This window comes from Myxocyprinus asiaticus, chromosome 32 (assembly GCF_019703515.2).
Source record: "Myxocyprinus asiaticus isolate MX2 ecotype Aquarium Trade chromosome 32, UBuf_Myxa_2, whole genome shotgun sequence".
NCBI lineage: Eukaryota > Metazoa > Chordata > Actinopteri > Cypriniformes > Catostomidae > Myxocyprinus > Myxocyprinus asiaticus.
This window is the reverse complement of record NC_059375.1, coordinates 29,133,835-29,150,672: the sequence shown is the minus strand read 5'-3', so window position 1 is coordinate 29,150,672 and position 16,838 is coordinate 29,133,835. Positions and strand designations below refer to the sequence as shown.

Below are 16,838 nucleotides of genomic sequence, written 5' to 3'. Positions count from 1 at the left end.
TGCAAAATTGAAAAATAAAACACAAACGGAAAGTAAATAATTCACAGTAAATAAATGAATAAATAGGCACATGGAATGGAATGTAAAATGCTACAATGCTGTTTATTACCTGATTTATTAGCATGTAATTACTTTGTAATTAAAACGGCACATTAAAGACACCAAAAAGCCCATTTAGGTTGTTTAGTGGTCATTAAAGGTGTATAGAGTGTGAAGTTGAGACATGGTGGGTTATTGTCTTCTATGCTCAAGGACTACGTGATGACTGGGGGTAAAAGAGGGGGGCATGAGTGGGTTAGCAACATCTGCTAGTGCAGCACTATGGCAACGTGAGTCGCAGAGATAAGATTACACTATGGAAAGGTAGGTGAAAAGGGACAGGTCAGATAACATGCAGATACACATACACTCATTCACCTACACTCATATAGTATATTCTGTGTGTGCCAAATCAGATCACATTTATAATTAGTAGCAGATAATCTAAGAGTCCATTTTCATCCTGCAAATATAATAAGAGCTGAACACACACCTTCCTAGAGAGTGTTTAGAACTGTCACACACAGGCTGCAGTGTCATACACACCTGTACTGCAGGGCCATTGCAGGAGACAGATAGAGAGGGGGGGGGGGACAGGGGTGAAATTAAACCCCATAAAGGATCAAAACACAAGAACAAAATACCATTGCAGGATGTTAGCAGTGGAGAGAGACCATACTTAGATCAGGAGCTGGAAAAAAGTTCTGGAAAACAGTCCAGGAGGAGACCTAAAGATCAGGGACATGTAAGGTATTAAACGGGCAAAGAAACAGAGAGGTAGATAAGAAGGAGAGCAAAGGAAAGAGAAGATTTAAAGTAGTTATGCCGCACTAAAAAAGGGCTTTAGATCTACTCCAAATTACACAGGGCACATCCTGGACCTTCCTCGGCCAGTGAAGACCATCTTAGTATAGAGGAATCAGACACTTTGGCTTACAGTCTGCATTATCTAGAGGCAAAGGGAGTCAGATCAGAAGACTTAAGACATTAATATACCTGCCCAACTGTCTTTACTCTGTCAGTCACAGGATCACTGTCAAGATGATGCAGCAAATTCTACAGGATATGTATATTGAACCTGACCTGCTGGCTGAGCTTAATGAAGAACAGAAACAGATCCTCTTCTATAAGATTCGAGAGGAGCAGGTGCGACGTTGGAACGAGAGGGAGAGCAGAGACCCCAGACCTGCTGTGCACAAGAAGAGTGAGTTCACGTTAAATTTTTTATTTGTATCTGATGTACGTTTATTTTGTGTTAAACAATTAAATCATGCTCAGTGTGTTGGATTTATATGCAGAGGCTATAAAAAGTATTTGGACACAACTGACAAATGTATGAATGTGCATTAAACAATAAAAATTTGAATGCATGAAAAATTTCAAACAAGTGCCATTTATTTTAAAGAAAGATAGCACAAGCCTACTTTTCAAGCAAAGCATTAAAAAAAAAAAAAAGTTACACATATACAACAGCCTTTGGGAAAACTATTTTCTCAGAGACTGTCTGAAAGTTTAAAAAAAATATATATAATTTTTTATAATAATTTTGAAGTTTTTTACAGACAATACAGTAAGCAAGAAACACTGTCACACAGATAGTCAGATAAACCATCAGATAGAAAGAAAGAGAGAGAGAGAGAGAGATTAGAATTTTTGACATTTGGAATTTTTGACAAGCATTCCGTTGGCCCATTTGAACATTCTGTCAATGTAAGTCTATGGGATTTTTCAGATTTTTGATCTACTGTGCGAAAACTCTCGCTGTGTCTGAAAATCCATATTTCCCTACTATAAAGTATGCCAAAAATAGTAATGCCTGTGGAGTAGTATGTTCGAATCCTCATTATTCATAACAAAAATACATGAGAAATGAGAGCTGAGGAGACTTGCTTTTCAACTGTAAGTGCAATGTATACCAAGAAAGTTGTTCCTTGTGCTTAAATGGTGCTTGTATAATTATTTTTGCAGTTGTTGTTATTACGCCATATTATTCGGGTCACGGGACAATGTCCACATTCCTAGATGAAGTATGTCCGGAATCTATTCATTCTACTCACGTGCATACCTAATTAACATACCGTTGCCAGCCAAGAAGTGTGTCCTTCAACAATCAGTACATACTCTGACAGTACGCAATTTCGGACGCAGTTCGTAAGTTCAGTCAGTTTGAAGGTCTGAGCAGAGTTTAGTGGATGTAGCTTGAAAGCTCTAGGAGGAGTAAGTGTTAGAAATGTTGGCCATAGTTTAGAGATTTTGAAAAACCCTAAACAATGTTTGTAGAATAACAGTATGTTGGCTTCGTCAAGCCAACAAAATAATTTAAGAATCAGCCAATGAAAGAAAAATACTGGTCGAACACTACTCTAAATATTGGGAGGAAACATATCCCCCTAAATGTCTTTGGTGGTTACAAGCCTGGTTTACATCATCTTACATCATCAAGTGCAAAACTATAATACATCCTTGCATCAAAGGGTGTCACTTTGCAATGAAAGCTAATGTCCCCTTGATTTCAAATGCACTTAAATAATCTTGTTGTGTTGTCATGTTCCTGCAGTGTACAACAGATTCCAGGAAGATAATCTCTTCTAGCTTTATCGTGCTGTCCACATTGTTTTGTCTTTATCTTATCTGCATACACTCTGATGGGTCTGGAAAGTAGAAAGATGATGATTTCTGTGCTTCCTATCATCACACTTTCCCCCTTGATGTCTCCGCCCAGGTGACCGCAGAGGCATTCAGTGGCTTCTGGGCATGGATGGAGAAGTGTGGGTGTGGGTACTGGGGGAGGCCCCAGGAGACAATCCCTTTGAAGACATTGTGGAGGAGTTGATGAAGGAGAGAGCCAGGAAGCTGGCCCAACGAGAGGCACAGGACCTCCGGTGAGAGAACCATGCGACAGGGATTGAGGGGAGGGGGCTGTGAGAGACTGGGAATGATGAGAATGGGTAAAGATTGACAGATGTGATTCAGCTAAAGATGGAGAGAAAGAGAGAGAGGGTAATAATGATAGAAGTACAGAGAGATGGAAAGTGCATCACTCATTCCCTGCTGAATTTCCTGAGGCGTGTGAAGGAGGCAGAGATTGAAAAGAAGTTTCGAGATGCCATGGCAAAGGAAAAGGCTCGCTTCGTGGCTGAGAAATGGAGGGAGGAGACAGATGACAGAAAGGCAGCCAAGCAGGAAGACCGCATTAGAGAGAAACTGAAGGTGGGTCTGACTGGTGCACCAGTGGGCTATAGCATTCCTTTGAATGTATGACAAAAAAAAAATTATTTTGAGAGGCCGACACAATTTGAAACAAAACATCATCAAATGGGCAAAGCATGGGTCTATAGCACTGCCACAATATTCACTGTTCTCCACCATTTTTTCCCATAGCTCCTCAGCTCCTGGGGTCTTATGGGATAGTAAAGTCTCAAATGGTTGCAGAATCCAAGCAGATTCATGTTATTTGGGTATTGTTCCATGGTGTCAATTTTACGTTAAATGTATTGTGGTCACAGAAGAAGAAAAAAAGAATGTGATCAAATTAAAAACCCTTTTTTTTTTTTAATTTAACAAAATAGAAAAATTAAAGCTAAATCATCAGAATTGCAAAGAAATTAATGTTTTCTTTGATTATATTAATATGATTTTTGCTCTCCTCATCAGTTTTTTGTTAATTTTTTGTACACTCAAACTGTTTTTTGTTTTTCCATTTAACATTTCCAAATGTTACAGTTAGAGTGTCATGTAGAACATGAGGGGAAATAATTTTGGTATGTGCTCGATGTACTTCTCCACTGACCAACAATATCTCATGACCGACAATAGCAGATGTAGAGCTAAAGTTATAACATTTATTATTTAAATTTTTTATTTTAGAGCTTGAATTGGTCATCAATAATGACTATTTATCAAAACAGACCATTTAAAAGAATCTTTTACAAGCACTCCTCGTTGCTGTGCGACTTAAAATTAACGCAGTGTAAGAATCTTGAGAGGGATCCCTTCTAGACACCAGTCCCATCTTGACAGCAGTCTCCTTGGTGATTATGATTTCAAGCTCGATTACACTTTTTATGGTGCCATCTAGCACTGCACATGCGTCAAGCACTAGGAAGTGTAACACTATGTAACACAATTTTTGTTCCTGGGTAGTAAGTGTTATTTCCTAATTTTTTATGCCTCAAAAGTATAGAAAATGGCTATTATTCCCCACAAACTTTGCTTTTGTGACCAGGACAGTGATATTTTGAAATTTATCTATTTCCAGTGAGAAAATGGGTGAATTTGTGTCTTTTCGTTCACATAAAGTCAGAAAAAAACAACATATGAATCCAAAATATTTCTTTATCTGTGGTCCGACGAAGACACCAGCTTTGACCTTTGCCTCAGACAGCTAAGGGATGAAGTCTTGAAGGTACTTGAAGGCTGCCGACTCTTTATCTAGAGCTCTGACAAATTGTTTCATAAGGCCCATTTTGATGTGCAGTGGTGGTGGCATCAGCACTTTCCGGGGGTCCACCAGTGGCTCCCACTTGACGTTGTTCCTCCCCACAGAGAACTCAGTCCGCTGTGGCCAGTCCCACCAGTGGTAGTGCGCCTTGGTGTCCCTGCTGTCCCAAAGTCAAAGATAGCAGGGAAACTTGGTAAAACCATCTTGGAGACCCATCAGGAATGCCACCATTTTGAAGTCTTCTATGACCTCCCAGCCGTACTCATCATACTTCAAGGCATCCAGCAAGGTCTTGATGCTGTTGTAATCCTCTTTGAGGTGCACCGAGTGAGCCAGGGGAAGAGATGGGTACTTGTTACCATTATGGACCAGCACGGCTTTGAATATTACTTTAGTATAAATACATGTTAATTTGGATTCATATGTTCTTTTTTTCTGACTTTATATACAAGCCCGTTTTCTCATTGGAAATTGGTAAATTTCAAAATATCACTGTCCTGGTCACAAAAGCAAAGTTTGTGGGGAATAATAGCCATTTTCTATACTTTTGAGGCACAGGCAATTAGGAAATAACACTAAATAACCAGAAAAAAAAAATAATAATAATAATAATAATTGTTACACAGTGTATTCGAGCTTGAAATCATGATCATGCCTAGAGACTGCAATGGCAAGATGTACAGTGAAAAAGTTATATTTTGGTCTGTTCTCACCTAAAACCAACTGGATCGCTTCAGAAGACATTGATTAAGCCACTGGAGTCTTATGGATTACTTTGATGCTGACTTTATCTCCTTTTTGGAGCTTCAAAGGCCTGATCATCATTTATTTGTATTTTATGGCCCTACAAAGCTGAGATATTCTTCTAAAAATCTTTGTTTGTGTTCAGCACAAGAAATAAAGTCATACACATCAGGTATGGCATGAGGAATATTTGTCCATTATTCATGGAAGCTTTAACCCCTTTATTCTAAATTGTACAAGTTTGCCTATTTGAATGTTTACTATTATTCTACCATTTTTTACCAGTTCTGGTTAAGCTAATGTTGATAGTCTTTTAAAAAAAATAAACTATAGTATTTGTTGTAAAAATAAAATAAAAAATCTAATAGCCTAAACACATTTAGAAACCTTTAACTACAACTTTCACAGTTGTAATAAAAATAAAGTCTAATAGATTCACCCTGATGTATTGAATATAAATGTATACAAGTTACCAGTTAGTGTTTAAAAAAAAAAAAAAAAAAAAAAACATTTTAGTAAGGATGATGTGCATTTTAAAAAATTATGTGTATTTGTGTATTTCTCCTCTTTACCTTATTAGCGCTGCTTATAATGTAGGGACTGTCTAGCAGATTAAGAGGGTTGACTTCCTCTATATAGAGCTTTTTACTCGAATGTTTTTTGGGGAATTCAAATGGGTCACATATGTTTTGTGGTCTCCGCCGGGCGATGCAATGTCAAGTGAAGCAAGAATAAATCATGCATGTTTCGTTCTGCGCTGTCACAGTGCTCTGGCAATCTTATCTCTGAAGCAAGCTGATGTGTACTGCGGCTGTTTCGGCCCGCACAGATGCATATGTAAGTTATGAGAGGTATATTTAGTGCTTATAAAGCACTAAACATGACATGAATACAATTAAATTAGCTTCTGCAGTGGCTCCGAGCTGCCCAACATTCACAGAATTTTAAATGCAGGAAAACCCTGAAAACGTCACCCACCAAAGTGGCTAGTAAGAGTGACATTTTTCCACCTCTGACTATTTTTACCTGCATTTGGTGGGCTGGCAGGTGTTAATTTCAAACCCTGAATGTAACCAAGAAAAACATTCCTTTTTTTTTTTTTTTTTTTTTTTGCAATTCTGATGATTTTGCTTAAATTTTTTTCTTTTTTTCCAATATATTTCTTATTTTTATGATTCACATTTCTTTCTTTTTTTCTGCGACCACAATATATTTGACATAAATCTGATGCCATATTTTTACTGAGTATTCATTTGCCGAACTGCTTTGATCCTATGTGGGCAGCAGTGGTGGAAAGAGTACTGTTTTTTTTTTTTTTTTTACTTAAGTAAGAGTACTGCTACTGAAGAAATAATTCACTTGAGTACATGTAGAAGTACTGAGAAATATTATGACTCAAGTAAGAGTAAATAAGTAGTTTGCCAAAAATTATATTATAGTATACTGTATACGCTTCCAGTTTTAGAACACAAAGACATTTTTGTTCTTGAAAGAAATTGATGCTTCCTTTCACCAAGGAAGCATTCAATTTATCAAAAATACTGCGAAAATCATTAATTTCAAATTATTATTACAGTTTGAAATAATTGTTTTAAGTGGTATTTATTCCATTTTTTCTTTACCAGTGATGACAAACATATACTGTGCCATCTATTCCTTACAAAAGCATTCTAAAGTGCTAATTTGGTAATTTTCTTATTATTAGAACAACTGAAAATGGTTGCACTACCATGCTGAAATCACAATACAGAATTCACAATACACAAAAATATTTACACAGTTTTTCCCCATTTTCTGAGGTATTCAGTTCTTACAAGTTGCTTTACACTTGCAGGTCAAATTTTGGTTTTAAAAATAGGCAAAAAGAAACACATTTCTCCTTAAATTCTATTTTCTTCTAAAGTCTATCGTTTTAGAGAGATGAAGGCTATTCCATGCATTACTGTTTTGAAAAAAAATAATCTCTAACCAGGATAGAGAGGGAAGTGGATGGCCAGATGCACAACAAAAAGACAAGTAAATCACAGTCTCTAGTTTGAGAAACAGACTCCTCACAGGTCCTAAACTAGCAGCTTCTAAATGCCAAAGACCTGCATTGCTGTAAGAGGTTTCTTGGACAAACAGAAAATGTTAAGAATACAAAATTTATTTAAATAGAAATAGCCATTTGTAACATTCTAAATGTCTCTAAATCGTCTCTAAACTTCATAATGTGCATTGTGACTGAAACACATTTCTATTTCAGGTTTATTCTCATTCACATATGTCCAAGTATTTTGGCTATTAAGTTAACATACTGTACAAAACTAATATAATGCAATATCATAGAGTAAATTTATCCTCTATGATATTGCAGCAATTATCCAGATATGGAATGAGATTATTAAGCAAACTGTTATCAACTCCTACATGCCAACTGAATAAAATAAGGCAAAAAATAAACATTTCATACAGTGTTTAGTGAGAGATATGATTGATTCAAACACTAAAATTGGTTGATCTGTATATGTATTATTGTATTACAGTTGTAATAATAGTCTTAATTAACATTATGGTTATTTAGCATATTGAGATATTATAATTAAGTAAATTGTAGCATTTGATTACATTATGTTTTGTGATTTCTCAACTTCTTTATATAACATCCATCCCTAGTGCACTCTAGCGGGTGAAGTTTTTCAGACAGATAAGCAGCCTGACATGGCAGGGAAGTACAGTACAAACCATAAGCGAGAGTGTTACCTGTTAGGACAGTTTATTTTGAACAAGAGTGGCGAACTGTTACGGAATTTAACACGGGAGTACAATACCGAACTGATGTCGAACCAACGATAGTGCGAGGAACCGGACGGCAGGGGGAAAAAAATTATGTTCAGTGAAAAGTCAAAAGAAAATCGCATTGTATGTAATTTTAACTATATTAGATATTATTAATAAAACATGGGAACTCGTTGCGTGGACAACTCGTTTTTGCATCCATATTTTGAATTTCAGGGATATTTCTGTTACTTTCGGTGGCATTTTTGCCCAGAGTCCCCGTTAATTTTCAACACTATTGGCATTGTATCTTTCTAAGGTATTTAAAAGTTTGTTTTATACATATAGTAGCAAGTAAACAAGATATCCCCGCATATGTCAATCTACATTGTGTTAATGTTTGACACAGTTAAAACATTGCTTACCTTAAAAACAAGTGAAGTTTGATCAGTGGTTAAACGTGTTCAGATGGTTCCCTCATCCCTGAATGAATGGTTCCTTTCCAGAATAAAATAAAATATGCAGAAAATCACAGTATTACAGTTCTTGTATAGTGACAAGGTAGAAAGTCTAAGCTAGAGAAGAGAGGACACCGGCAGCAGTTTATGAGCGCTGTTGTAGTGTGGTGTGGTTATAAACAGTTTTAGCACTTATAACTTTCTTCGTCCCAAACATTCTGAAATAATATGTATTTTTATTTGTAAATTGTAATTGTGGTGGAAAAAATATTGAATATGTCATTTTTAATCAACTCAAGTAAAAGTACCATTACAGTATTTATTTATACTTAAAGTAGAAACATTTGAAAACTGTACTCAAGTACTGTAAGGAGAGTAGTTGTAATTCGTTACTTTCCAACTCTGGTGGGCAGAATGTACGTGTATCTTGCCGCCTCAATTGTGACAACATTCCCCAAGAGGTCAAATACTAAAGGGTTCTTTCATTTGGTCTTAAACCAGGCCTTTAATTATGGTCTCATAACAGAGACAGAGGTTAATAAGGCTTAATTACTATGTGTTCCATGTTCTGAGGGTGAATTATTTAAAAGTTGGCAACCCTGCAGAATGCAGATAGCGATCTCTGAGAGACAAGGCCAACATTTGTAAGTCTGATCTGTAAGAGAGTTGAGAGCACTGAGGTCTGGGTTAATGACACTGTCCACCAAATTAATCGTTAAGATTGCAAGCTTAATGACACTGCAAATGGGAAAACTAAAGGAATCTAAAGAGAAAACTTCTGTGCCTTTGTGTTAGCCAAGGCTGATTCATTTTCTTTTTCTCTCAGAAATATGAGGAAGAAGAGAGACAGAGAGGCGAGGAAGAAATCCGGCAAATGGAGGAGCGGAGAGCAAAGGAGCTGTACATCTCTCTGAAGCAGGAGGAAAAGAGGAGCGAACGCGATGACAAAGAATGGCAGGAACAATGTGCGAGAAACAGAGGAAATAGGAAAAAATGGGTAGATGGGCTGCTCTAATATAAAGTAGCTTATTTCTATTCAAATCTCTCTCTGCTTCCCACAGTGCAACGCTCCAAGGCGGCAGATGAGGAGATGAAATGCAAGGCACGGCGAGCTAGAGATGAATACAAGCGCCAGTCTCTGCGGGCTATCGAGAAGGGCCTGGTGGCTGGACTCAGTGGACTGTTTCATAAGACACATCTGAATGGTTCGGGTCACAACCGACTCCACGGCATGGTCATCGAACATCCGGCCCTTTCGGCTGAGGCCAGCCATTCACCAACAGCTGGTGCTGGTCCACATACCTCGGTCCATTACCGGCACAGACAAAACCGTCGTTACAGCAGTCCAGTTACACAGTCGCTCACAGAATGGTAAAATCAATGATCAAAATCAGTGGTAATAAATTATCTAGGCCATTCCCCATGTACAGAATTTGTTTCCTTGTCCAAATATTAAGGCTATATTAATGGAAATACAGTATATGAATACAAGCAATACCTGCTGCCCAGGCTACATTATACACTCAGCCCTCAAATCCTTTCCCTTCTGTCCCTTAAATCTACATTACTCAGTATTCTGATTTAGTTCAAGAGCATGAGCGTATTAATATGCAATTTTCTTCCATTTTCTTTCAGCCCAGTTTGGATTCGTCCACCCAGGCCAAACTCTCTGGAATCTATCATCCGCTGGTTTAAAGAGGAGCAGATGTCGAGACGAGCGGGCTATGAGCGAAGCAGCAACTCCATTGCGCCATGGTTCTATGGTGGGGACAGCTAAAACAATAACATTTGTTAATGCACAACAGTCTAACAGCCCTTTCATATGACTTGCTTCAATGCAAGAGTCATGCAGTGTTCTGACCTCCACATAAAAAGCATTCATGCATCAACGGAAGGGTGATTTTACAAGATTGCTTGGCAGCAAGAAAGCGAGAAGTGTCCACAGTAGACAATGAAAACATGTATCTGAACTTAAAACAGAAGTCCTGGCAATTGCATTAATACAGAAAAATAGAGTATTCGTCTGAAATTACTAATGAAACAGGAGCAGAACGAATCCCTGCATAAATTGTTTGTAAAAAAAAAAAAAAAATACTCTTACATAAATGTCACATATATATATATACACTATATTGCCAAAAGTATTCGCTCACCCATCCAAATACTTGAATTCAGGTGTTCCAATCACTTCCATGGCCACAGGTGTATAAAATGAAGCACCTAGGCATGCAGACTGCTTCTACAAACATTTGTGAAAGAATGGGCCGCTCTCAGGAGCTCAGTGAATTCCAGCATGGTACTGTGATAGGATGCCACCTGTGCAACAAGTCCAGTTGTGAAATTTCCTCGCTACTAAATATTCCACAGTCAACTGTCAGTGGTATTATAACAAAGTGGAAGCGATTGGGAATGACAGCAACTCAGCCACAAAGTGGTAGGCCACGTAAAATGACAGAGCGGGGTCAGCGGATGCTGAGGCGCGTAATGCGCAGAGGTTGCCAACTTTCTGCAGAGTCAATCGCTACAGACCTCCACAGTTCATGTGGCCTTCAGATTAGCTCAAGAACAGTGCGTAGAGAGCTACATGGAATGGGTTTTCATGGCCGAGCAGCTGCATCCAAGCCATACATCACCAAGTGCAATGCAAAACGTCGGATGCAGTGGTGTAAAGCACGCCGCCACTGGACTCTAGAGCAGTGGAGACGCGTTCTCTGGAGTGACGAATCACGCTTCTCCATCTGGCAATCTGATGGATGAGTCTGGGTTTGGAGGTTGCCAGGAGAACGGTACTTGTCTGACTGCATTGTGCCAACTGTGAAGTTTGGTGGAGGGGGGATTATGGTGTGGGGTTGTTTTTCAGGAGCTGGGCTTGGCCCCTTAGTTCCAGTGAAAAGAACTCCGAATGCTTCAGCATACCAAGAGATTTTGGACAATTCCATGCTCCCAACTTTGTGGGAACAGTTTGGGGATGGCCCCTTCCTGTTCCAACATGACTGCGCACCAGTGCACAAAGCAAGGTCCATAAAGACATGGATGAGTGAGTTTGGTGTGGAAGAACTTGACTGGCCTGCACAGAGTCCTGACCTCAACCCGATAGAGCACCTTTGGGATGAATTAGAGCGAAGACTGCGAGCCGGGCCTTCTCGTCCAACATCAGTGTCTGACCTCACAAATGTGCTTCTGGAAGAATGGTCAAAAATTCCCATAAACACACTCCTAAACCTTGTGGAAAGCCTTCCCAGAAGAGTTGAAGCTGTTATAGCTGCAAAGGGTGGGCCGACGTCATATTAAACCCTATGGATTAAGAATGGGTTGTCACTTAAGTTCATATGCGTCTAAAGGCAGATGAGCGAATACTTTTGGCAATATAGTGTATATATATATATATATATACTGTACTTCAATTGCACTAAGCAATAGATGCTATTTACACTAAGTATTTAGTACTGCTAAGAACTGCTATTTACATTATTTAGAGTCCCACAGACACCCTACCCCTAAACCTAACCTTCCCTTACAAAAATGAACCATAGTTTTACTACAGTAACCATAGTATCACCATGGTATTTTGTGATAAAATCATAGTCACCACAAAATTAAACATGGTCATTATATTAACACCATATTACTGTAGTAATACCATGGTTAACTGCATTAAAACTATAGCTTCTGCAAAAAAATGTGCTTACTACAATATTACTAACCATGGTTAATTTTACCCTGATTAAAACTTTCTCTCATTTATATTCATTTTTATTTATAATAAGTAGTCTTATAGGCAATATTAAGAGTGGAGACGGGAAACAGAATGGGATAAAGTAGGACAAAACCCGAGTCGTCCGCATGAAAAGCACATCCACACTGTCAGTATACCCCACACCATTACAGCAACACTGGTGGTGCAGTTTGTCTTTCTACTAGACCAAAGGTCTTCAACTCTGTTCCTGGAAACCCACAACACTGCACATTTGTAAGTCTCCTTTAGCTGCCAAACCCAGTTTAGGTCATGGAGCCTCTGCTAATGAGCTGATGATTTCAATCAGGTGTGTTAAATAAGGGCGACATCCAAAACAATCCCCAGGAACAGAGTTGAAGACCTCTGTACTAGACAATTGGAGTGCAAATAGTGGCACTGTGTGGCAGGTGCTATTTGTTCAGCTTAGTTCAAATAGTCACTCCGAGGAAGTTTTTTCATTATATCTACACCAATCAGCCACAACATTAAAACCACCTGCCTAATCTTGTGTAGGTCCCCTTGTGCCGTCAAAACAGCACCAACCCGCATCTCAGAATAGGATTTTTTGCACCATTCAGAGTAAATTCTAGAGACTGTTGTGCGTGAAAATCCCAGGAGATCAGCAGTTACAGAAATACTCAAATCAGCCCATCTGGCACCAACAATCATGCCACAGTCCAAATCATGTATCTGCATGATTTTCTGCACTGCACTGCTGCCACATGATTGGCTGATTAGATAATCGCATGAATGATTGTTGGTGCCAGACAGGCTTGTTTGAGTATTTCTGTAACTGCTGATCTCCTGGGATTTTCATGCACAACAGTCTCTAGAATTTACTCTGAATGGTGCAAAAAACATTGAGTGAGCAGCAGTTATGCAGATGGAAACACCTTGTTGATGAGAGAGGTCAACAGAGAATGGCCAGACTGGTTCGAACTGGCAGATAACTCTGTAGTATAGTGAGAAGTATAGCATCTCAGAATGGGTTGGCGCTGTTTTGACGGCACAAGAGGGACCTACACAATATTAGGCAGGTGGTTTGGACCCACTATATATTAGGTGGCCTTAACTACTATGTACTTAACCATTTGATACAATGTATTTATTATGTACATACATGTTGTTGCATTTTAATTACATTTAAAGTACCTGCATTTAATTGCATTTGCAGTTACACTGTTAACTTTACCCCTAACCCAACCCTTACCCCACAACCTAACTCTAACCCCTTATCCTAACCCTAACCTTACTCTTAAACCAACCCGTACCTCAACCACAGTAGCAGCAAATGTGGATATTTTGCAGAACAACATGTAGTCACACAGTAAATACACAGTCTTGTATTTATTTAATGTTAGTACATTGTAGTTAAGGCCACATAATATAAAGTGTGACCAGTGGTTTTAATGTTGTGTCAGATCGGTGTATATTGTGTATCCATTTATCAAAAGTAGGTGGCTCTGACTTTAGCCATTTCCGTGTGATCGTCTTTATGCTATCCAGCTGGAGAATCAACATCAATTTCTCATCATTGTTGTTCCACCTATCAAACAAAGTGTTACCCAAATATATTGCGTCACATTTAAAAGTAATTACCACCCCAAAGTCAACTTCCAAATTATTTTGAATCTCTTGTCAATAGGCAACAAGTACAGGACATTCACAAAAAAATATGATAGTGATTGGCTTTTTTTTTTTTTGCCCACATGATCTCCAGCAGCCCATACATAACCCCTGCTATTGTTTCTGTAAAAGTGATATATATATATATATATATATATATATATATATATATATAGAATAGAACAAAGCAGCTTAAAATTCATCATAGTATAATGGGAACGAGCAGTAGTTTAATGGCTGCAATGAGGGAAAGATATTGATTACATTGAGAAAACACGAACAGAAGAGCCAGAAAGGGGAGAGTCAGACAGGCAGACTCTATAATTTACAGCTTGTTCCAGGTTGATTTGAGCCAAAAAGAGTGGCCTGCGATTGGACAATGATAAGATTAACAAGTGTCTGAGTGATGCTATTTGACCAGGCCACATGAGAGATGTGCCAGCGCTACTCTAAGATCACGACAAAACACCTGCACTTCCTGGCACTCGCAGCTGCACTCTCACTCAATCTCACTGCATATCTCTCTCCACCCGTCTGTCACTGTACCTCATTCTGTCTTTGGCTTTTCCTTAACCACCATCTGTTTTTCTCACAGTCACCTCACTCCTCTCTCTGTACTTCTGTAGGAATAATATCACGGCAGGAGTCAGAGGCTCTGCTGATGAACACCGCAGAGGGTGGTTTCCTGGTCAGAGTGAGTGAGAGGATCTGGGGGTACACTCTGTCCTATCGCACCGCCTCCAGCTTCAAGCATTTCCTCATCGACGCCTCGGGTGATTATTACAGCTTCCTAGGTGTTGACCAGAACCGTCACGCCACTTTAGCTGACCTCATCGATTTTCATAAGGTAAGCTAGGGCTTAAGACATATCTCCCTTTCAAGTCATGAGTTGGAATTTTGAATTGAAGTGGCCATACCCAATGGATGTTGAATTGGAATTTGAAATGGAATAATAGGAAGAGGAATTTACTGAATTGCAATTCAAAATTCAACCATTACACAACAGAGGACTTTCCTTTTATTGCAACAAAATGCACTTTTTGGGGTAAATTAGAGCATTCTGGAAAATGAAGTGGTGCTTCAACTTGGTGAATAAAATGGGAGTTAATTTATGAAATCTAATGAAATATATAAAATGTAAATTAAATGCAAATTTATATAGGTGTAATATGAAACAGGTCCATTTATCTGTCTCTCTGTAAGGCCTATAAAACTCAGGCTACGTCAACATTAATCTGGATACATTTGAAAACGGTGTCTTAATTTTTGAATCTCTCTTCGTCCACACTGGCATTTTTCAAGTGTTTTCCAAAAGTTTCTCGTCCACACTGAAATGTATTAAAACTCTTAAGTTCCCTTACTGCGCATGCGAAAAACTGCCGTTCCATGTACGGTCTGAAACGCAATTACCCTCATGTTCCGGCGCCGGACAGCAATTCCAAGTAAACTTCCCGTCGCCTTTGAAGGAATGCAATGTGAAGGTTGTACAAAGTAACATTTATCTTTAACAATGCTATCAAAGTGAATAGCAGACCCAACGACATGGGCCGCAATCTTGATTGTTTTGGGTTGAATGGATCACATGACTGCGTCACATGCCAACAAATACATACAAATTTCAGATATCTCCATTTCCCTTGTCCACACTACAATGCAAAGACGACATTTCAAATTTATCCATTTGCAAGAGTGTTTTTGAAGTTTGCGCTGTGAAAAACGGCGTCTCAACTGTGTACGGATGGCCAAAACGTAGAGAAAAAGATGCGTTTTCAAATGAAAACATATTGTGGACATGGCCTTAAACTTATTTTTAGACCCAAAAATGAAAATTGTCATTTACTCACCCTCATGTCCCTCCAAACCATTCCTTTATTCTGCTGAACACAAAAGGAAATAATTTAATGAATGTCCCGTTGGCTGAATTCAGTACCATGGCAGTACATAGAGAATCACATTAACACTTAATAAAGCACCCAAAAGTATCATAAAAGTAGTCCATCGTACATCACATACAAAGATTTCTGAAGGCATCCGATCACTTTGTATGATGACCAGACTGCAATTTAAGTCATTATTGACTCTCAAATCAAATAATTAATACAATCCATAATCAGCACCGAAATCCAATATGGCAGCTTCGTCAGTAACTTAAACCTCATTCATGTCTTTGCATGTTTCACAACCAAATATCATTAAGTTATGAATTTCAATAAATTTTACTTCATTCAAATTGCAATAAAGCATACTGTTTTCTACCTTGGACCAAATTCAGCCACTGAATTAGAATTTGAAAAGCCATCTCAACTCGATTATGAATGGTGCAAACTCCATCCTGGACATTTTATCTTGTAACTCCAAAACGTTTTGCTGGAATCTTTTTCTACTCACCGAATAGCAGTACATGTGTAGCGTGACTGACAAACATACTCATAGGGCGATCAAAGAACCCATGCATGGGGCACAAGTAACGTAGATGTTGCAAACACCCATCTGTGCATTTGATTGAGAGAATTGATTAGGTTGCTAATGTCTATCCCAGAACTGATGTTGATGTCTTTGGCTGACGATCTGCTTTTCTTCCAGGAGGAGGTAATCACTACTTCAGGAGGAGAACTACTTAAGGACTCCTGCAGGCCAAGAAGCTCCACAGCTGACTATGGAGGGCTTTTTCTCTGATTTTGTCTGGTCTTCACAAGGAATAGTTCACTTAAAAGTTCTGCCATAATTATCTCACCCTCGTTTTATTATAAACCTGTTTGACTTTCTTCTACACCAGAGGAGATGGTTTGAATATCCCGGTCCATCTTTTCAATAAAATGGCAGTTAATAGAGATTCACTTTAAAGCTTAAAATTGGACCTGAAAGTATCATAAAAGTAGTTTATATGGCCTGAGCATCACACTCCAGATCTTCTGAAGGCAGTGAACACCCAAGCCACTGTGAACGAGTTTCTCTTATCAAACTTTTCACTAATAAATTATTTAAATTTCAAGTTGTTTCTCACCAAGACCTATCGTATGTCTTCAGAAGATTTGGA

The 16,838-nt window shown here is 38.6% G+C and overlaps 1 protein-coding gene across 1 annotated transcript; it reads left to right on the top strand.

Moving 5' to 3' along the window:
* Positions 1–1,080: 1,080 nt before the first annotated feature.
* On the top strand, positions 1,081–16,486 carry sh2d4bb (SH2 domain containing 4Bb). The gene is made up of 8 exons (XM_051668116.1): positions 1,081–1,282; positions 2,774–2,921; positions 3,105–3,249; positions 9,266–9,404; positions 9,501–9,725; positions 10,080–10,202; positions 14,428–14,648; positions 16,385–16,486. The coding sequence occupies exons 1-8, from the start codon at positions 1,081–1,083 to the stop codon at positions 16,475–16,477; spliced, it is 1,296 nt and encodes a 431-aa protein (XP_051524076.1). The 3' UTR covers positions 16,478–16,486.
* The last annotated feature ends 352 nt before the right edge of the window (positions 16,487–16,838 follow it).

Bases quoted from the DNA above. Each gene is read 5' to 3' on its own strand.
- sh2d4bb (XM_051668116.1), top strand. From the start codon at position 1,081: ATGATGCAGCAAATTCTACAGGATATGTATATTGAACCTGACCTGCTG. The intron at 1,283-2,773 runs GTTTATTTTGTG...GTGACCGCAGAG, and splicing joins TTTATTTGTATCTGATGTAC to GCATTCAGTGGCTTCTGGGC. The intron at 3,250-9,265 runs GTGGGTCTGACT...TTTTTCTCTCAG, and splicing joins GCATTAGAGAGAAACTGAAG to AAATATGAGGAAGAAGAGAG.